At 36.5% G+C, this 22,490-nt stretch overlaps 1 protein-coding gene across 1 annotated transcript in view; it reads right to left on the reverse strand.

Annotated features, from left to right (window-relative positions):
- LOC129248904 (protein spaetzle 4) overlaps window positions 1-16,997 on the reverse strand; it is a 41,746-nt gene extending 24,749 nt beyond the window's left edge. The window contains exons 1-2 of the mRNA XM_054888514.1: window positions 16,956-16,997; window positions 15,084-15,259 (exon numbers count right to left, since the gene is read on the reverse strand). Of these exons, the coding sequence (XP_054744489.1) occupies window positions 15,084-15,259; window positions 16,956-16,997 (218 nt within the window). The remainder of the gene's footprint in view (window positions 1-15,083; window positions 15,260-16,955) is intronic.
- Window positions 16,998-22,490: the final 5,493 nt, after the last annotated feature.

The raw sequence follows: 22,490 nt of genomic DNA on the forward strand, positions 1-22,490 counted from the left end.
TATAATAAAAAAGCAAGGAATTGAATATATTTTTCAAATTGAAAGCAAATGTCAAAATCCAAAAGGTAAGCAAAGGTCAGATAATAAATAAAAAATATTATTGATAAAGCAAATCCGTAAAAAAACACAACAATTTTTGGAAAAGTTCCTTGAATGTTGAACGAGTTTCTGCTCCGAAATTTAACGAATAGCACTGCACAGTCACTGCTTTCTTCGGATATGAATTCGACTGACTTTTTTCATTTCCTAAACTCAAATTACTCGTGCCGCATCGAGGCATGCGTTTTGAGCCTATAGAAGACAGAATGCACATAATTTTTAATAAAGTTGTAAAGGAATTAAATTTGCTTTTATTGAAGCTCATTAAATCAAAATTTTTTTCCACACAAAAAAAAAAATAAATAAGGGAAATCTAAGTGCGGATGAAACCAACCTTTGTATGTGTATCTAGTGCTTGTTTTAACCTAAAAAAAATCGTATTATTACTTTGTTAAAAGTGGCAGGGGTGGCACCCGAAGCTTTCATGTTTCCTTGACGTTGCGAGAATAGCGGCCGAAATCGGTTTCCAGATTACCTACTCCACTGACACTTATCGCTAAAAAGCAGTGCCCCGTAGAGGTAGCGATAATGTAGGGAAGTAAGGGTACTCCATATACATACATTGAATTCATTATAAAAAATTAATCGTCAGCTTGGAAGATAAATCCAGGCACTGCCAAAAGGTTAGTTAAAGGTTTCACTTCTTTTTTTCCTTTGCCCTTTCACAAATTGGCCCGTTATTTCTATGCTCTCATATTTTTTGTTGAATCTGTTTGTAGTATTTTACAAGTGTTTGTATGTGCATGTGGATCAGCAATTGCTTTCCAATTCATTTGTTCATCTAATTTTATTCTATTTACCATCATTACAATCATCACCACCACCACCATTGCAATTGACGATCTATCGAATTGATGTTGCTAAATGAATTATTTATCTGCGAATAAGGAGGCCCGATGTGTAATGGAGTAGAAACCAAAGCAAAAAAAGTAATAACCACATACATGTATATAGGTATGTGTGTGCAGCTGTCAACTTGCTGTTACACTTAACCAAATTTAGCAATTCAAGCAACGAGCAGCTGGTGAAATTTTATCTGTGTTTCAGTCGAAATGGGAGCTAAGAGCAAAAACTTGCAGTTGTTGTTTGTGTGGGAAAAGAAAGAAGAAAGGTTATTATTAGAAATGTTCGGAGAATTTTATTGAACTTTTTAAAATCGTTGATCTACAAAACGTTAATGACCATTTTGGCTAAGTAAGCCTCTGCAGTAAATGTGTGCATGTATGTATGAATGCATGTAACTGGTAGTTAAGTGGCATCTACTCTGTACTTAAGTGAAATCAATTGCAACATACAAGACATAAGTAGCGGTAGACTTACTAATTAGCGGTAGCTTAACCAGAGCTGAACTGGTAAGTTGAAAGTGTACGGAAAAGTTTAAATATATAATATTTTCGAGATTGCTTCTAAGTAATTATATATGTAAAAGGAAAGACTTAAGACGCGAACCCGTAAATTTAATATTATATTAGATGGTTAGACAGCTTGAATTTTTTTCGGTTAGTAGTTATATTGCCATTCATTTTCCACCGTTACGTGTAGAAGAAAAGAAGGCTTGCGTAGCTTTAAATGTTATTGGAGCAACTGGAGTTACTTTTATCAAGAAAAAAGGAATTCTTAAGATACGCATTCAGTCACCTAATCAAAGGAAAAGGTTAATTATTAGGGGAAAAAAGCAAACATTTTTTTGGCACTACTGATATTACATTATAAGTTTAGTCAGGTAATTTTCATATAATAACGCAACATTTGAGCTAAGTTCTCCTAAATTTTTATTGCAAAATATTGAAAATTAAGTGAGTGAGAGTAAATGTGTGGAGTCGCCTCGAAAATAAGATGTTTTGTGGTGTACATCACCCATCTCCACGAATAATCTGAAGTAAAAAAGTGATAAAAATGCATTTTTTAGGAGAGATGTTTCTCGAGGTATCCGTGAGTGGGTTTCTTTTCGCATTTTTAACTTTTTGGTAACATTCGGATGTCAACAAAATCGTTTTTTTACAAAAAAATTTAGCTATTTTGTTATTCTAAGCTCATTAACTGATAAAAAAACGAGAAAGCCCCCAGGGATATTTGGTAAATTATGTGAGGAAGTACTGAGTGCGACTTCAAAACGATGGATCTAGAAGATTTTGAACTACTTGCATACGTCGATTTCAAAAATATTTGCAGAACATTTTTCAGAAGAACACTTTAAATTTGAGCAGGAATAGAATTCCTTACGTGAATTTTGCTCTAATTGATTGATCCAATAGATGTTGAGTTACACGTGTACACGTGTCTCAAAAATTACAAGTTTCAGAAAAAGTTTTAAAGTAGAGCAGGTATAGAAACGCGGAATGGAGCAACGCTCACTCAAATATTCATAACTTCTTAAATTTGTCTCCATTTTTGGATTAAAATTTTTATACAATACTCTCAAGATGCTACGCATTCAATGCAAACAACAAGTTTAAATACCTTATCGCCCTTTTAAATTACCAATAATCCTCCGACGATATTAAAGTTTAGGTGAAAAGTGTCAGCTTAGACCCTTCCCAAGCTCAGACAAATCAAAATATGAATTCCTTAAAATTAATGTAATAACATTATTTTATATTCATTTCAGCTAATCAAAAATTATAGTGCATTTAGTACTTTGTGTTCCATATTAACGATGTTTATACAGTAAAGGGTGGACTGTGAGCCGCTTCACCAGTGGCTGAAAAATCCAAAAGCTCTCTGCCTGTGCTCTTAACTCTAACTAAGTATCCATCGTAAACCAACAAAATGAATTAGCTTCTGAAAAAATACGTTATCAAATCTTATAATAGAAAAATTTATTTTACACCACACTCTCTAACACACACCTTAGTTAGATCAGTTTGCAGGCGTTTGCAGTAATTGGTCGCATTCCGTACACTGAGCAACGCTAGTAGTTTCATTTTAAAGCCTCAATCTTATCTCATACGCTAAATGACTTTTATGTTGACATGATTTTTGGACACCTTTTTAAGCTAATGAAGCTCAAAAGGGTTTGAGAAATATCCAAAATAGATTTTGGTATACTTTTTATTCACTTAGCATGACCAAAATTTAGGCAAAAAGTGGTTAATTTCGCAAACACGGCTTCACTGCCACCAAAACTATGCAAATCGAATCTTAAAAAAAATAAATAAAAATGTAGCACAAAAAAAAAAAAAAATAAAAATTAGCAGCTGACTCAGTTGACGACATTTAATTTCACTACCAGACCAATTTTATATTGCATAAAAAAAGAAAACAAAACGAGTTAATAAACTAAGCTAAGTCCCTTGTGGTGATTTTCGTAAATAAATATTTATTTTTTTGTGCTCAGCATTTATATATGTATATATAACTAAAAAATATAATATTAACAAAAAAATAGTAAAATAAAGAATGGTACGCAGCGAAAATATATGACAAACTCAAATCGCTGGCCATTCAAGCAGCCAAAGAGCACCAAATTATTGTAGGTATGGTGATTTATGCTTTGCATTGCTCAACAAACAGCTATCCATGTATGGATCATTTGTGTATGTATAAACGTATGATCGCGTACGTGCCTATATGCGCCCGCATATACATACATCACACAACTGACGCTCTTTTGCTCACTGCTGTGCCCTGCGCCTCTCACCGCTATCATATCAACGCATTCAATTCAGTTGTTGGCTTTTGTAGCTTTGTTGTTTTTTGTTGTTCTTGTTTTTTATGTGCGTAAACACTTCACTTTGGTGCTCACATTCGCATTGCTAAAGAAAGTGAAATTTTTTTGTATAAACAAAAAAACAAAAACAAATACTATTCATGTATTCACATTCACATACGGACATTGAGTAAATACACGATAAAAGGAGCGTAAGTGAAAAAGATAAGTAAATAAATAAAAAAGAGAAAAAAAATTGGAAAGGGAAAAGCAAAAATATGAATAAAAACTGAAATGAAAATGATTGCGTAGTCATGCGGCGCAAATATGCTAAGCTTATGCGGTGGTTGGTGTTGTTGGCTTTGTTTTTTGTTGTTTGCATTTGGTTCTTATTTGTATGCACGTGATTAATTGTGTAGCTAAGCCATTGTGTGGAAAGTATTTACATTAGTAAAAGTATTTTTGTTGGGAGATGTGAAACAAAAGTTCCAATTACAAACTGCATACTTACATACATACACGCATATGTAATTAATCTGACTAAACTCTACTTAGTGAGTGTTGGAAAAGAGTTCTCTCAAGAGGTGAATATGTCAAGGTGATTATAGCGAAAATACACAATTGAAACTCGTTCCATTCATAAAAGGTGTAACGGCACTTTTAACTGACTTGGGGAATTTTATCTATGTAATTCGTTGACTAATTATTCATTTAAATATTATATAAAACTTATTCAGAGCTCAATCAGAGAAGCTTCGAGGTCTGAAATGGCTTTGAACTAAATTGATATTTTAATATTTTAATAGTGTAAGCCAAGATCTTTAAGTAAAATGCGCCACAATGTGGAATAAGAAATTTCATCTTAAAATGAACGACTTAAATTCGTTATAAATGAATAAAAATAAATTAAGAATAAAAGTTATAAACACGCACATAGCGCCTAATGGGATGGTTATACGATCGAAAGCTAGTTGAAAGTTGGAGTAAGAATTCTGGTAGCCATTTTTATTAATTTCCAAAACAAAATCAAAATGAACTCAGAGATAAATATAGGAATAATGAGACATATAAATAGGAACATAAAACATGACGATTAATAGTAGAAATGGATGCCCGATCATAAAATATTTAAGAGTACATTACAGAAAAATACCAGAAAATACCTTCGAATTGCAGATTGTAGATGGAGAGACCAGACGAAATGCAAAATCAGCAGAACGTTATGGCCCCCGTACAACCTCAAGCAATCGTCGACATTGATAAACATGAAACGACGGGATGCCTGTAGACTCACGGCAGTCATAACTGGCTTCTGGTCTATTGGAGAACAAGCCGCCAAAATGGGCATCCCTCACAACACATGAATTTGAATTTGAATTTGAAAAGGTCGAGCCCAGGAGCACCAGGAGATTTGGTGGCTCCTAAAATACTCAGGCTAAAGAGCCCATTGTATTTGAAGCTCTGGAAAGGGGGTAGATAGTCAAGGAGGGAGAGAGAAAAGTATCAGAGAAAGAGATAGGAAAGAATAGAGACAGAGATAGAGATAGTTAGTCCTGTGAGAATTTTCCAGATTCTTTGGCAAATCTGTAAATATCCTCCAGTTCCACAGCAGGAATATTACTTATTCTCATGAGATCGGAACCCAATATTCGTAGCCTTGCTCTAGCAAAGGCAGGACACTCACAGAGAAAGTGCTCAGTGCTATCCGCCGCTGCTGATCCACGGTTGGCCAATTCGTCGGCAATTTCGTTTCCTTGAACACCGGAGTGTCCCGGAACCCATATAAGTACAAGCCTGTTTTGTCTTGCGACAGAATTAAGCTTCTTCTTACATTGAACAATCTTTGAGGTTTGCTTCGCGTTCTCCAGGGCCTTCAATGCAGCCTGACTGTCACTGAAGACTCCAATCTGTTTCCCACTCCATCTTCTCTCGATTATCCATTCGGCTACTTTTAGGATGGCAAAAACTTCTGTTTGGAAAACAGTTGCCGTTCCCCCCATAGCATAGTGATACTTATTACTATCGTTTAAGTACCATCCGGCTCCAGACCCTATTTCAGTCTTGGACCCATCGGTAAAGAAAATATCCGTCAAACCTCCCTGTATGCATTCTCGATTGCTCCATTGCTCACGCAATGGAAATCTGACATCAAATTTCCTTCCAAATGCAACTGTGGGTATCAGGCCATCTTTAGGTGCCAAAAACAGTGGATACTGCTCCGACAGCGACTTAAAGATTTCTCTGTGTCCCGAAGTTCCATCTTCGTGCCAGAAACCATGTTTAAGGAGTCTACACATTGCTTTTATTGCTTCCTGTTGTATCTTAAGATCCAGGGGGAGCAAATCAAGCATAGCATTTAGGGCATCACCAGAGGTTGTACTCATGACACCCGCGATGCATAAACATACACTTCTTTGCAGCCTGTATAGTTCCCGGATTGTGGACTTAACCTTCCAAACTATACTTCCAGTATTTTCCACACTATCAAAATAAATCCTCAATGTTAAGTCTCTATACTGGCCGCTAGAGTTGTTATGACCGCAGTTTGCGAAGTGAACGACTTTTAATTTTGTACTTTTATTGTGAAAAGTTTTTGTGTTTATAACACAAATTTCTTATTATATTATAACAAAAATGTATGTAAAAATGATTGTTTTTAAATTAATTTTTATTATAATAAATTTATACAATATTACTATTAAACATGAATGAAAAATGATTTTTTTCATTAATTTTTATTATAATAAAGAATCACTAATTTTTAAATTCAAAATTCATTTTTTATTTATTTTTAAGTAGTGAAAATAATAATCAGGAGTACATGGTAAACTTATTTTTAAATAAAGTTGCATCGCTTCTCATTTTGTGGTTCGATAATACGAGCAATAGATTCATAGTAGATGTATGCTTTTATTAACTGTTCTGTGGCATGCATTTTACCACACAAAAAATTAATAAATTTTAATAATAATACAGAACAATATTAAATCCAATTATTATTGGCTTCAATAATGCCATTACTCGTTCATTTTAACACAATGAAGATTTCTCTCTTCAGCTCATTTCTGTTAACCAACAAAAGACTTAAGCTACGAACTCGCTTTCAAACTTGTGTTCATTTAACTTCTACTTCTACATACATATACTTACACAAAAGTACTATAAACGCAGCGTGGGAACTTTGGTGAATGTGGGAAATTTGCAAAATACTTTTTGTTTACTTACAATTAACGTCTTCGATATTTTAAAACGTTTATCCATATTTATATATTCCATTGTGTTTCGTTTTGTTGTTGCCGCACCCGAAGCTTCTGCTGGAGTTTAATTGTTATTTTTTAATTTGAATCACTTTATTTGTTTCTGTATAATTTTTTCTATAACAAGTTTATTAAAAAAGCTGCACTTTGACGTGACTTGTCGTTGCTTTTCTTTAGCAATATATGTAAAAAACGAAGTCATTCAACTTGAAAAGCATCTATAAGTTTAATAAACTTAAAATATTTTACAATTAAATTTACAAATTATATATCATATGCTAGTGATGGTGTTGCGAGTGTTGGAAGCACTTTTATGAACAATTATTTTCGATATTTATTTAAATCCTGTGAATCAGAATCTGTTGGTGTATTATCATCTGCAGGTTTAGTTAAAATTTTAACAAAACTTTGAATTTATTAATGTTATTGTTTTGATATATTTTCCAGCTAAAATAAATTCTCGTATTCCTCTATTATATTTTTCTAAGTTTTGTTTCAGTACCAATTGTAGATAAATTGTCAGAATTTTCCGACTACGATTTTTAGTAGCTAAACAAGAGCAACGTTTACTATTTCTCTCATCGGAGCATATGGCCTATGGTGCAATTGATACAGTTTACAAATTATTCAAAAGCAGTTTCCATTGCGCTCTTCTAACAGTACTGCATAGTCCAAAACATTCAAGCCGAAGTAATTAGACCTCGAGGTAAAGAACAAGTCAGAGTGAAAGATGGAGTGTCAGTATTAGGCAAGCTGTTCGACGTCAGATAGGTAAGTAAATAGGTTAAGTGAATGCTTCTCACAAAAGAAAAGGAGGCAGTGGATAAACAGGCAGCTAAGAAGTTATCTATTGGAGTAGCATTATATTCTACGTTGAAGTGTAGAAAAGAAAGTTAGGTGAAAATAAATATTTGAATCTAGACTGCAGCAAGGAAAGTACAATGAAATTACTAAGCGATGCCTTCAAAAAACACAACCTGCTGTATATAAACTCGCCTTCGAAGCAAAATGATCCAGTGATCGAGCCTCCAAAATATATTTTAAAAATTAATTTGTAAAGTATAAATGTAATAATAATAATAAATATTTGAACTATGTTAACTTGGAATTTGCACAGTTGGCTTTGAACTCGCTGCAATTTAATTGAAAGGCAAATGAATGCCATGTATGCCAATTTTCTGGAACGGTATTATTAAAAACCTTTTAAAGCAAACAAGGAAGACTAAATTTGGTCTGAAGCGGTGAACAATACATTTAGGCACTAAGTTTGGATGAGTTTTATCAAGTAGTCATCGTGATTCTTCATAAATTGCTGCCTTAGGGCCATCCTGCGCATATGGCGGCCCGATAACGAGGTGTTAAATGATAAGGTTGACAAAGGCTAGTTGAAATTGAGATTCAAGAGCGTAAATGGAGATGGGTTGGTCATAATTTGCAATAATTTGCGACTGACATTAGCAGAATGCTCGTAGACTGGCATCCATAAGATTCACGCCATAGAGGTCGACCCAAAGGATCTTGGAGACGAAGCTGTACGATGAATTTACGACAGCCGACGACTCGCTGACATGACCGCAAATAAAGCTTAAAACCAGGAATCGATCCTAATGGAATTTATTTGTTTCGGAACTTTGCACCCCCAACCGAAGCGCGAGCAAATAAGATTAACAATAATCATGATTCGCGCATTTACCTAAAAGTGGGTGATATCGCCCTTTTTAAAAACTTTACCATATGTTTATTTCCTTGGATTCACCATTTGTACCAAATTTGAGTAATTTTGGTTCATTTTTAACAGAGATATCAGGTGTTTTTATTTTTTTCTTGTAATTACCGGTTTTCGGGGTGTGGGCGTGGTTATTCACAGATTTTGCCCATTTTATAATACCAACTTACGTTGGGCAAAATCACATTAAGGGGTAACACCACTGTACACGCGTAAAATAAACACGATTTTTAAAGAATTTTTGAAGTGAAAACTTCTTTAGAATCGTTGGGAGTGATTTGGGAAAAAGTGAAACGGAAAAAGCGACCAACTTGGCTACGAAGCGTTATATTATATGTTGATATAAACGTAGCGACGAACTAAATTAAAATAACTTTTATTTTTTCTTGTGATTCGAACCAAGGATTTTGGATCGGAAGCTCACATTGCTAGTCGCTCGGCTACCGCGTCATGCTGTAGGTGCTGGCTTAAAAGTTATTTAGTTACGAAGCGTTATATTATATGTTGATATAAACGTAGCGACGAACTAAATAACTTTTAGGCCAGCGCCGACAGCATGGCGCAATAGCCGAGCGGCTAGCAATGTGAACTTCCGATCCAAAATCCTTGGTTCGAATCACAAGAAAAAAATTTTTTTTATACAGTTATTTTATTTTATTTTATGATATGTTTATGAGGAGCTTTTTTTCATGGCAGAAATACACTCGGTGTTTTGCCATTGCCTGCTGAGGGGTGAGCGCTATTAGAAAAATAGTTTTCCTTAATTTTGGTGTTTTCACCGAGATTCGAACTGACGTTCTCTCTGTGAATTCTGAATAGTAGTCACGCACCAACCCATTCGGCTACGGCGTTTGTTTAATTTTACTGATGCAAAAATGAGGAAAAATATATGAATAAAGTTTGCTTACTGTTTACACATTTTCCAAAGGTGACGGAGAACCAAAAAAAAAAGTTGATTTTCAAACAAATACGAGTGCATATGTGTAATTGTGTTAGAGTTTCGGTCACGCCCCAGCAAAACCTGCGTGCATATGTGTTTGTAACATTCAAAAAAATGTAATTGTGTTAGAGTTTCGGTCACGCAGGTTTTGCTGGGGACGCTCATAATAGCAACCGCGTGTGTATTTTTATATTCGTAAATATTTTCATTTTTAAATATTTACCGCAATTATGCCGAAAAACAATGCAGAAAAGTGTCGTGAATATCGACAGAAAAAAAAATCAATAAATAGCATCACGGAATTCATTCACGAAAATTTAATAAAGTATACACCAGAAGTATCGCGGATACTTAGAAAAGATTACGATAAAGTTCCAATGATTTTAAGTGGCGATTTTAATGTAAATTTTGCATTAGACACAGCGGTTCCTTCAATTGACTTTCTCAATACAACATTCAATTTAAAAATGTGTAACAATCGCACTGAACCGACAACACGATCAAAAACAACAATTGACGCGGTATTTCAAAGATATGTTGACAACATCGAAACCAAAGCATTTGTATCATATTTTAGCTATCATAAGCCACTCGTATCATTTGTTGAAATTGAAAACATTGAGGATGAATAATAATAAAATGAAGAAAATAAAATATGAACTTTATAGCAATATTATAATGAACCTATAATTATCCCGCCCCTAATGCTGCTTTCGTCTCATTCTCTCTCAGTTTGTCTTACGGAAGGTTTCACTTCTATCCCGTCTAACCGTTAGACTGGTATTTTTTTTTTTTGTATAGAAGGAAAGGGGAAACAATCACTCTGATTTGGGAAGTTATTACTTATATGCTAAAATACAAAACTACAAAGTTTGATCGAAAAATTTTACAAAATGGCGGCATTGGAGACATTTTTGTAATGTGGTTTCTCTTGTAGGAGCTCCGCGGCACGCAGCACAGAGGGTGCAAATTTTAATCTGGAACAAAGAAACATTTTTTTTTCTTAATCTAGATAAGAATAGCTAGAGAAACACGTAGGGGATTTAAAAAATATTTATTTTTGTGGAATTAGCAAGCATTTGAAGGAAAAAACTCTATTTTGGACTAAAAACACGGCACTTAAATAATTATAACAATCGTTTAAATTAATCTATCGAAAATCCCCTACTCTCTTCTCTTAAGAAGGTTATTATACAGACGTAGTGAAAAACCTGATTAAAAATATTTAAAATTGTTTGAGTTATGCTGCGTGCCAATTTCAGAAAACGTGTTTTGAGAAAAACGCGTTTAAAGTTTGGAAATTTGGAGAAGTCGTTAGGTAGCAGTCACTAACGCTTGGTTAAAAGCTTAAAATATTTATGAAATAGACTTTCGGTAACGTATAAAACTTTTTGTTCTGTATTTTAAAAGGTTCAAAGAATTTTTTAAGCTTATAAAAAAAATCAATTTTTTGAAATTTCTGCAGTGGTGTTACCCCTTAAAATATATTCGCTTTTGCTTGAGGACGGACAGACAGACTTTTCTAAATCGACTGCTTGCATCATTCTGAGCATTTTGGCTTACATATATCCATATCTATCTCGATAACTTGATGCTTTTATCTACTGAAACCGAAGCTTGCTCGGACTTTAGCTAGGGTATTTTTTCCAGAAATAATATAATTCTGCAAAAGAGGATATGGAAAATTGATCTATAGTAAAAACAGATGACAAAGCAGTGGGTGTAAGAGAAGGCAAGCATAATTGGATATAGTCTTGGTGAATGGGAAGTTGAAATATTCATATCAACTACCTGATACCTCAACTTTGCTATAGAAAAGCCTGCTAGTATTTTTACTTATAAGCAGATCAATCCATGGGGTTGAATTGACCGCCTCCTTCGTATACAATGTGAAGCCGTAGAAAAGCCGTGGATAACTTAGAGATGATTGTTGGATTTAGAAACTCGGGCCTTGAATTTAACCTGGAATGAAGGTAAGAGACTGGCCCTTTGATCCTCCCTTAAATAATAGGAAATAATAAATATAAAATATGGTATGCCATTTGTAGAACAACATCAAGACGCACACCACTAATAGGAGTATGCGCCCGGCCAAACACCTAAAAAGGGTGTAAGCGCCAATTATTATATGTATTATTAAATTGTAGTACATAGTATTCAATTATTAAATTCTGAATATATGCTCCAAAAATATTTTTAAAATCCTTATAAATGTGAAGATACGCTTTTGAATTTCATGTACAGTTACAATTAGTAGTTGATAAATGTCGTTGGAGTGCTAGTCTTTTTCTAAGAATATATTGAAATAGAGGGTGATATGATTGGACAGTTCTGGTAATGAAAGGAGGATTGGCTGAATCAGTGATGAGGGTGAATCAGTTCATCTACATAGACATTGTAGTATTAAGAAAAGCTTAAGCGTGGTAAATCAGTTTTCATGTTAGTTCCTCTGCGACTGTCGGGTCTATATTCCAATGACGCTGAGCAAATTATAGCCAAGAACTGCCACTTCGGCTACTGCGACTTCAACAACTGCCACGACAGCCAGTAGTACACCTTTGAGTGCATTCTGTCATTAAAATGCTTCTCCTAAATACTCATCTGCCACTCGAAGGCGGAATAAAACTGCAGATTTCTCTATTCGTTGGAAAACATCAAGACGCACATCACAAATTGGAGGAAGCACAACACCGAAACAACTTTAAAGGAATGGTGCCACGACAGTTTGTTTCAAGTTACTGCATCATTACCGGGTGTATATTCGTCCAAGGAATATTACTTCAACAGCATTCGCCAAAAATTTATTGAACACGTTTTATGTTAATTAGGCTGGTCCAAAAAAAATTTGTGTGCTGCCGCCCCCCAAAATAGTAAAGAATGAAAAATAAAAAGACCCGTATTTTTTTTTTTTTTAATCAGACCATATTTAATGGTGCCGCCGGGGCTTTGAAATATCCCATGTATTTTGCATGGGAAAAAAATACTTTTTCGTAGATTTCATGTAAAAACCTGGAAAATGAATATATTTTAACCGGATAACTCAGTTTCTCTTCATAATTGGTCAGGGAATAACAACCAATTATGAAATAATTAATTTTTTTTTGTAGTAACTATTTTCATAAAAGTAATATAAAATATTGTTTTTCGATTTTTTCTTAGATTTTCGTTTTATGGGGGCTTTTTGGGGTTCTATAAAAAATAGTTAATACAAAAAAATTAATTATTTCATCATTGGTTGTTATTCCCTGACCAATTATGAAGAGAAACTGAGTTATCCGGTTAAAATATATTCATTTTCCAGGTTTTTACATGAAATCTACGAAAAAGTATTTTTTTCCCATGCAAAATACATGGGATATTTCAAAGCCCCGGCGGCACCATTAAATATGGTCTGATTAAAAAAAAAAAAATACGGGTCTTTTTATTTTTCATTCTTTACCATTATGGGGGGCGGCAGCATACAAATTTTAATATAAATTTTTTCCCATGCATTTTTGGACCACCCTAATGTTAATACAAAAATCAGAAATCTTTCTAGGATTTGCCAGTGCACTATTATTATATTATTGTATTATATTTTTCTATTTTTTTTATGTTTATGCTTATCCGCCTGATAATTTAGAGCTATGCAATTGAGGTTAGTTTTTAATTTATGTGTCTGAAATTGTGACACATTTTTTTTATATTCGCATTTGAGACGATTTTTTTGTGGGTAATTTTAAACTGAATGTCCAATAGATAAATTTCGCAGAATATCAACACAAATATACATCACTTTTGATATCGTTTTTTTTCAAATAATTTCATTAATATTTCTTATTTATTAGTAAATAGTATACGGCATTTTTAGTTGAAATTTAAAGTTGAGGCTCCTGTTAAAGCTGAATTTAAATTTTTTCGCCGAACACTTTGGCTTCAGATATTGCAAGTAAACAAAATATATATCAAAATATTATGATTTTATTATTACATACTATTGAAATCAGTTTCACTGTTGATTTACCGTTTAATTTATATTCTTGCACTTCGTTCATCACAAAGTTACCTTAACAACAATACGAATTTCTCCACTACAAATTTTGCCACTTTTCTAACTACGCGCATTGCATTTCATTTCATTTCATTTCACTTCACTTTACTTCGTTTCATATACACATATGTCCACTACATACGTACATATATTCCACCTTAATTCCCTTTTATGAGTATTTAATTTATGTAACGTATTTTTTTTTGCCCGATTTTTATTTCATGAACACTTCCTGCTAGCAATTCACAGAATAACTAAATGGCAAATGTAGTACGACGCGGTTGGGAAAAAAGAGAAGAAAATCACGTTCACACGCTTGGCACTCACATTTACAACTGTGCGCCGTACCAGCGGCGAAAACATCATCAACACCAAATGGCAGACAGCAGACGGCACACAGTAGACAGCAGTGAACGGCGAACGACGAACGATGAACGGCGTACGGCAAACACCAAACGCCACCAAAGCAACAGAGACCATAAGGCATAAAGCAAGTGGCTGCAACGGCAGTAGCTAAAGCCAAAGCCAAAGTCAAAGCAGAAGCCGCAGCTACAGCAGAAGCAGAAGCAGCAGCAGCAGTCGGGGAATAGCAATGGCAATGGTGGCCAATAAGCCAATATGAAAGACTCAAAGACTGTCTCAGTTAGGCAATAAGAGTTAGTAAGTAAGTGAGCAGCAGAAGCAGCGCGCTGATATCAAACAGTTGGCAACAAAGCGGTGACTGGGAAAGTAGATGGCGAGCATGCAGGCAGACAGTTTCAGCTGTTAGCATTGGTAGCGCCACTGTACGCTGCCTGTGAAGCAGGCGGCAGTCGTAAAAAGCGCGGTTCCTAATGCTTGAGAGACTGTTTGTTTGTACATACAGATGTGTGACTGTGTGTGGCTGCATTAATGGCTTCACATACACTCCAATAAGTGTGTGTGTGTGTGTCTGTATTAGGCGCTGGTGTTCTACAGAGTTATTTTTGACGCCGCCACCGCAAACAGCAGCACTGCTGATGGTGCTGCTGCCTCGCCTGTAGCCGCCCTCTATTACTCTTCAGGCGCTCATCAAACAAATGCTTTTCTGCAATTTACAATACGTGTAGAAGAAAAACTTTTTCTTATTTATTATTCGCAGCGGGCAGCAATGACAGAAATTTACAAAAATAAAAAGTAAAAAAAAACATCAAAGTTTGTACAAAAACAAAAAACTATCCAAGAGCTCGTCAAGGAAAGCAAAACAAAGGTAGAGAGAAAATACAGAAAAATCTGTCTTGTTGTTAGCGCCGCTGTAGCTTACGAGCGATGAGTGATATGCGGCGGCTTGTGTATGTATGTATGTATGTATGTTTCTGTGTTTGTATGTTTGCTTGTATGTATGAATGGATGAATGTATGCACATATTTAAGTGTTTATTATCTGCAGCTCGTGTTGTTGTTGCTGCTATAATGCGTCTTTCAGGCTTATCGCCAATACTGCTACCACTACTACCACTATTTTTACTACTATTACTGCCACTACCACCACTACTACTAACACTACTTCTATTACTATTTACTACTCTTTCTTCCTTTTCCTTTAGAAGTGTGTGTAACGAGCAAAAGTAAGCATAATTTCGTATGTAAGCCGAAGTAGTGAAGATGTACTCGCCCACAGTTAGACAGCCAGATGATCAGATGGCCAGATGACCAGATGTTCAAACCAACAGACCGCCAACAGACCATCTAGTTAGTTGGCCGGTTAGTCAGCTATGCACATGGTATACATTTTACATACATCCACAGCCATCTACGAGTTGTAGTCATGTTACTTTGTTGCTTAGTAAGCCTCCACAGTGGCGCGCTCAGCTGATTAGTCGCTGCGTTCGCCTACCTCTTGTTACTTCAATCAAACTCCGCCTGCTATACTCCTGCTTGCTCCTATCGACTCCACGTACGTCATCCTCAGCTTATTATCTCGGTAAATGCCCTAACCGTCGCCTTCCTGCTGCCTTTCCATTGCCTGCCCCTCAATTTACGCTCTTCGCTTTTTACGTGCCGTACGGCTGCTTGACTCTGTTGTCTCTTCTGTTGTTTTTTCTTAATTTTCTTCGTATTTGCGCGCACACTTGCTGCTGCGTTGTTGTGGTTTTCGCCGCATTAACGCGCTCCAACGCGCCTGCACGCCTTAGTAGGTCAGTAGTGGTAGTTGGCGCGTCGTCGTTTGCTGCGTCTTCGTTGCTCGTTCTTCGTAGTTCGTCTTCCCCTACCCATTCGTCTTCAATTTTGACTCAGTTTGCTTAAGAATCACTTCATTTTTATTTAAATTTGTAATTTAGTTTTATTTTATTTATTTTCAGCAGTTTTTTTTTTCTCCATTTCACTATCATCGTGAAATTATTTCTATTCCACAGTCGTATTCACCTTGCTTGTATATTTTCATTGTTATCTCCAGTATTCTTAGCAGCCTGGTGTGACACACGGTGTTTGGGAGATGAAGGAAATCTCTGTAATTCTAGACTAAATTTCTCTGCAATTCTCTTTTGGGGTCTGTTTTGAAATTTCATTGTTTTGTGGAAAACGTAAACGAAAGTGTATAGGTTCGAAACTCTGGGCACGAAACACCAATTGATAGAAAAAATTTCTCACAAGGTGTGTTTCTGCCTCATAAAAAACAAAAAAAAAACATGTGCTGTTCAGGTCCGCTTAAAACTGTCGCTGCACTTCTGGAAAACAGCAACACTCACACAACAAATACGAGGAGGAGCTCGCCCAAATACCCAAAAAGGGTGTAAGCGCTAAATATATACCTATAAAGGGTAATACATTTAGAAGTATGGGATTTTAAATTGAAATAAAATAACGAAAGTTCAAATTAAACCATTCCTGACATTTATTTTTCAAAAATATTCCCTTTCAATTATTGTCTGCAACTGTGTCGTAATTCGGCCATCCATAAACACCAATTTTGAATAACTGGCTGGAAGGCTTTCGTCGGTATCTGGTGAATAACTTTAATAATGTTGACTTCGAAGTTGGTTTGTCCATCAAGCATTTAGACTTTCTTCTTCTTTTTAATTGGCGCGATAACCGCTGACGCGATTTTGGCCGAGTTTAACAAAGCGCGCCACTCGTTTCTTTCTCGTGCTAACCGGCGCCAATTGGACACACCAAATGAAGCCAAGTCCTTCTCCACCTGATCTTTCCAACGCAGAGGAGGCCTTCTTCTTCCTCTACTACCACCAGCTGGTACCGTATCGAATACTTTCAGAGCTGGAGCGAATATTTACATACCCCCAAAAATTGCTCATCGAAAAGACGACGCAATAAATCCATTGTTTCACGGCAAGTATCACCGCCCGTCGTCTTGTTGGAACCAACTGCTGTGGAGATCACGGGTTTCAATTTCCGGCATCAAAAAGTGTTTTATGGTGCGATTTCAATTGATGTAATGGCTGTTCTGGAATGGCTTCGGGCAGCTCTTCAGCCCAAATATGACAATTTCGCTTATTGATAAAGCCATTAAGCCAAAAATAGGCCTCATCGCTGAACAAAATTCGAGTTCCAAAATGCGAATCTTCGGCAAGTTTTTCAAGAGCCGAGCGGCTGGAATAACGATGCTTTGGAAGATTGGCTGGATTCAAATATTGGACTAGCTCTATTTTTTATGCTTTCAAACCAAATTTTGCCGAATAGGACGGTTGTGCACATCATAAGTAAGCGTGAGCACGCGATGAACACTTTTCACAGAGCGTCGATTTGTAAACGTTGCTGAGACGTAAGTCTTTCCATTAAGAAATGTTAATAAACACTGAAAAAATTATAATCTGTCAAAAAAAAATCTACATGTCAGACGAGCAACCCACCTCGTGTTGGCTGAAGTAAACGTACTACTTGTACCACACAGGTACAGAGGGGCTTACCTACAATCTCTATACAAAGAAGGAAGAGAGTGCTATTGCCGTCTATCGCTAATTTGTGTGCCTTGCGATTCTCTCGTATGTCGCTATGCCCTGACACCCATATCACACGGTAAATCTAATTCCATAATACATTTTTCAGTGAATCCGTTTTGAATGGGAATCAACCGTGAAGTTTGAGACAAGGCCGATTTATAAGGCTATATTAACACGTAGCTTTGTTGGTCATACTAAGCTTTAATGCAAGCTTAGCAGCAGTACATTTTAAATATATATTTTAAATATATGTCTATAGGTTGAATGCTAAAAAGCGCTCCGCCACAATTTAGTTTTTAGTCTCCTTTCTATACAATGTTTTTAATTAATTCAAGCAGGACTTATTTATGCTTTTGCTACTGGGTAAAGTAAAACTGGAAAATGGGCCTCTATGACGAGTATAGCCTCAGCCTGAAACCGCTTTATTGATTCATTGAAAAATATCGAAAATTTAGTGAGTAGTTTGTGAATTTCTGGTGGTGCCTCGAGTAAAAGGTGTGTTTGACAATCAAACGTATTTGATAAAGGAGATGTTTCTAAGGTCTAGAGGTTATAGCGGACAAGCACTTCGAAAATTACAAGTTAAAAAAAAAATATTTAACGTTGAGTGGGTATAGAAATTCGGGCTGGATCAAGGGACGGTCAAATACACATAAGTTCGTAAATTTTGCTCTGATCAACTTGAAAGTTTGACACAAAATTCTTGTATTTTGCGCATAGTTGAAAAACTTTAACCCTTCCTTTAATTAAATCTAAAAGAATGATTTGTGAAGTTTTAAATAATAATATAATATTAAATTGTCTCTTTCATATATCCTTGAAAGTTTTTGTACCAAGCTTAGCCTTTAATTTGTGGTGCATGATTTATTGTTGCCTTGCAAAAATAAATCCCAAGTATTCGCTGCTACTTACGAAAGTAAAATTAATTATTTTTTTTATAAAAATTTAAAAAATGTTTTGTTCTAATAGCGGTCATCCTTTTACAGTCGATGGCAAACCTTCAACTGTATTTCTCCCATAAAGAAGCTCTACATAAAAAGCCATTTGCCGTTCGGAGGTGGCATAAACTATAGGTTCCTCTATATATGGAACAACATCAAGACGCACATGACAAATAAGAGGAGGAGCTTGGCCGAAGACCTAACAGTGCGTGCCAATTATATACAGTGAAATCTCACTTGGGCTCACACTAACCGTCAGTCAGTTTTTGTTCGTCCAGTAACTTCTTCCGATACTTAAGATTTGGTATAGGAAAAGATTTCAGCTCAAGGGAGGTGACCGGCTAATAGAGGATTCCGTGAGGAAAGGTTCCACTATATGTATATATATATACAGGGCCCGCCATCTATCGTTACGGATTTGAACTAGGTATTATTTGAAGAATGGTAACACTTAGCTGTCATCTGATTCGACAGAAAATTAGTTTTATTCTTCCGCTGAACGAAAATGGTTGTGTATACGCTCAAAGAACGCTGCGAAATATTGCGACACTACTTTGAAAATCATGGTAATGTTGCAGAATGTATACGAAAATTACGTATGGCAATGGGAAGAAAAAAAGCACCGAATGAAGCATATGTGCGTTACTTTGCGATAAAAGTAAGAGAAACTGGGATGCTCATTGACAAACCAACGCGTGACAGACCGAAAACCGCGCGTACACCCGAAAATATTGCTGCTGTGGCCGAGAGTGTTCGTGAATCACCAGGAACATCAGTTCACCGTCGTTCTCAACAATTGGACATTTCGGAGACATCATTGAGACGAATTTTGCGTAAAGGCCTTGGTATGGTAGCCGAGGCAGCCATATGTTGTGTTCCATCATTAACCGGAAGGATTGTACTTCAAAATAAAATAAAAAGTTTGGAAAAATATTGAGTAGTTCCTTTTTTATAGCATTTTTAATTCCGTAAAGTTATATGGCGGACCCTATATATATATATAATTGGCGCGTACACCATTTTTGAGTGTTTGGCCGAACTCCTCCTCCTATTTGTGGTGTGCGTCTTGATGTTGTTCCACAAATGGAGGGACCTACTCCGAACGGCAGATATTTTTATGAGGAGCTTTTTCATGGTAGAAATACACTCGGAGGTTTGCCATTGCCTGCCGAGGGGCGACAGCTATTAGAAAAAACTTTTTCTTCATTTTGGTGATTCATCGAGGTTCGAACCGACGTTCTCTCTGTGAGTTAGTCACGCACCAACCCATTCGGCTACGGCCGCCGTATTTATATACTTATACGAAACAAAAAATGAACGAAGGGCGATCGCATAGAACCGTTTTGAGAATTAGTTTTCGTAGTGGGCATAGAGTTCAGGCTCTACTCTCAATATTTCAAGCACCAACATGCGATCGCATAGAACCGTTTTGAGAATTAGTTTTCGTAGTGGGCATAGAGTTCAGGCTCTACTCTCAATATTTCAAGCACCAACATGCTGCTAGGGTAGCCGCTGAATTATTTTCTTTATAGGTCTGCTATGAAGTATAAAGACATATACATTTTTGCGGTATTACTAAAAAGGGTTTCACGTAAAGTGTTTTCCATGTTGTTTTATTTGCACATTTTTTATATATTATAACTTCATTAAAACAATTAAAATTCGTACCTTACTTATTCAGTGTTTTTTTGAGCTATAATTTTGTGAATACTTGCATCAGCTTTGAGCCGCATACCCTCAGTGAATTGTAGGCAACATAGCGCACTAGTGGTCTTCAGTTTTTGTCTGCTACAAACTACTGCATTATGCAAAATATACCAACAATTGCGACAAGCGTGATGCTGAGCTCAAGTTGACTTTTTCCATGCCCTCACACAAATGATAAATGTGCGACTAAACCGCACAAGCAGTCAAATATTCCAACAAAAAAAACATTGCCTAGTTTATTAGGTGTATGTCAGAGGCAGAAAGGGGTATGCGGCTGTAACACAGAATTTATACACAAGGTGCAGCCCGCATGCGATTGTGTATTTTTCCAATGTGGAGGCGTTTGTTGCGAAAATTGGAAAATTCAATTTATTTTCCGGTACATAGCAATTTTAAGGCGAGCCCGAATTCAAACGAAAGACTTAAGCAACAAACTTGCTGTGTTGGTGCAGAGTGCAACGCAGCTTCTGCTGAACATTACTTTGCACATTCGTTCGGTGAGTTTTTGTAATTTGTAATAATATAAGTATGTGCGTCTGTTAAAAATGAAAGTGAATTTCTAGCGGTAATGCTTGTCGGGCGTCTTCAATCTACAGCTTCTTGAAATTGGTTGATTGTTTAACTGGCAAGCTGACTAAGGCGATTCACTTATGATGTGTGCGCTTGTTTGCTTCAGATTAGCTATGTAACGTTGTGAGCATTGTTAGTTGTTGACGATAGCGCAGCTATCGATTATTTTGAATGCTATCGAATGCTATCCACCCTTTGTGGATGTTTGGTCGAGCTCCTCCTCCTATTTGTGGTGTGCGTCTTGATGTTGTTCAACAAATGAAGGGACCTACAGTTTCAATACGACTCCGAACGGCAGATATTTTTTATGAGGGGCTTTTTCATGGTAGAAATGCACTCGAAGGCTTGCCATTGACTGTCGAAGGGCGACAGCTATTAGAAAAACTTTTTCTTCATTTTGGTGATTCACCGAGGTACGTTCTCTTCAAATTCCGAATGTTAGTCACCCAAAATCCATTCGGCTACGGCGGCCGCGGAATTAGTCGTCTAAATATCGATTATAAAGCCCTAGGGAGCGTATTGTGTGAAAGGCTGGAACCCATCATCAACCAACTGAATGGACTTTATCAGTGTGGCTTTAGACCTGGAAAGTCCATCATCGACCAGATATTCACAATACGCCAAATCTTGGAAAATACCCATGACAGGAGAATCTACGCACTCCATATTTTCGTCGACTTCAAAGCTGCTTCGACATGTCAGAAATTGGCATCCGCGCAAAACTAATACGGCTATGCAAGATGACGTTGCTCAACACCAGCAGCGCCGTCAGAATTGGGAAGGACCTCTCCGAGTCATTTGATACCAAACGAGGTTTCAGACAAGGTGATTTCTTTAACCTGGTGCTGCAAAAGATCATGCGAGCCACAGAACTTAATCAACCGCTCTGTTAGTTGCACCTTTTTTAAACTGTATAAGCAACCAAAATAAGTGGGTCTGGCGGTGAACGAGGACGAAACGATGTACTTCTGCCATCAAACATACAGTAGCGCACTTGCTTATCGACTCCCATATCACTGTTGACAATTATGATTTCGAGGTTGTAAGAGGCTTCGTTCATTTGGAACGAGCATTAACATTGATAACAATGTCCGCCTTGAAATCCAACTGAGAATCTCTCTTGCCAACGAGTGCTATTTCGGACTAAGTAAAGTCCTTTCTCGATGGAAAAAACACTCTATAAGGCTCTCATCATGCCTGTCCTATCATAAGCTGCAGAAACTTGCATGATGTGAATATTCAATGAGGAGCCTTTTGGAGTGAGCAAGAATCTGCGGAAGATTTTTGAACCTTTGCACTTTGGCGACGGCAAACATCGCAAGCGATAGAACAATGAGTTTAGAGCTTTACGAGGACGTGGACATAGTGCAGCGAAGAAAAATATAGTGGCCGAATGAATACAAACGCTCCTGCTCTGAAAGTATTCGATTTGGTATCAGCTGATGATGGCAGAGGAAGAATAAGGCCTCATCTGCGTTGGAAAGATCAGGTGGAGAAGGACTTAGCTTCACTCAGTGTATCCAATTGGCGCCGGTTAGCACGAGAAATAAACAACTGGCGCGTTTTGTTAAACTCGGCCAAAATCGCGTAAGTGGTTATCGTGCCAATCAAGAAGAAGAGGAAGTATTACATTCCGGTATTGTTGTAGCTTAAGG

The sequence above is a fragment of the Anastrepha obliqua genome, chromosome 5 (genome assembly GCF_027943255.1).
Source record: "Anastrepha obliqua isolate idAnaObli1 chromosome 5, idAnaObli1_1.0, whole genome shotgun sequence".
In the NCBI taxonomy this organism is placed as follows: Eukaryota; Metazoa; Arthropoda; class Insecta; order Diptera; family Tephritidae; genus Anastrepha; species Anastrepha obliqua.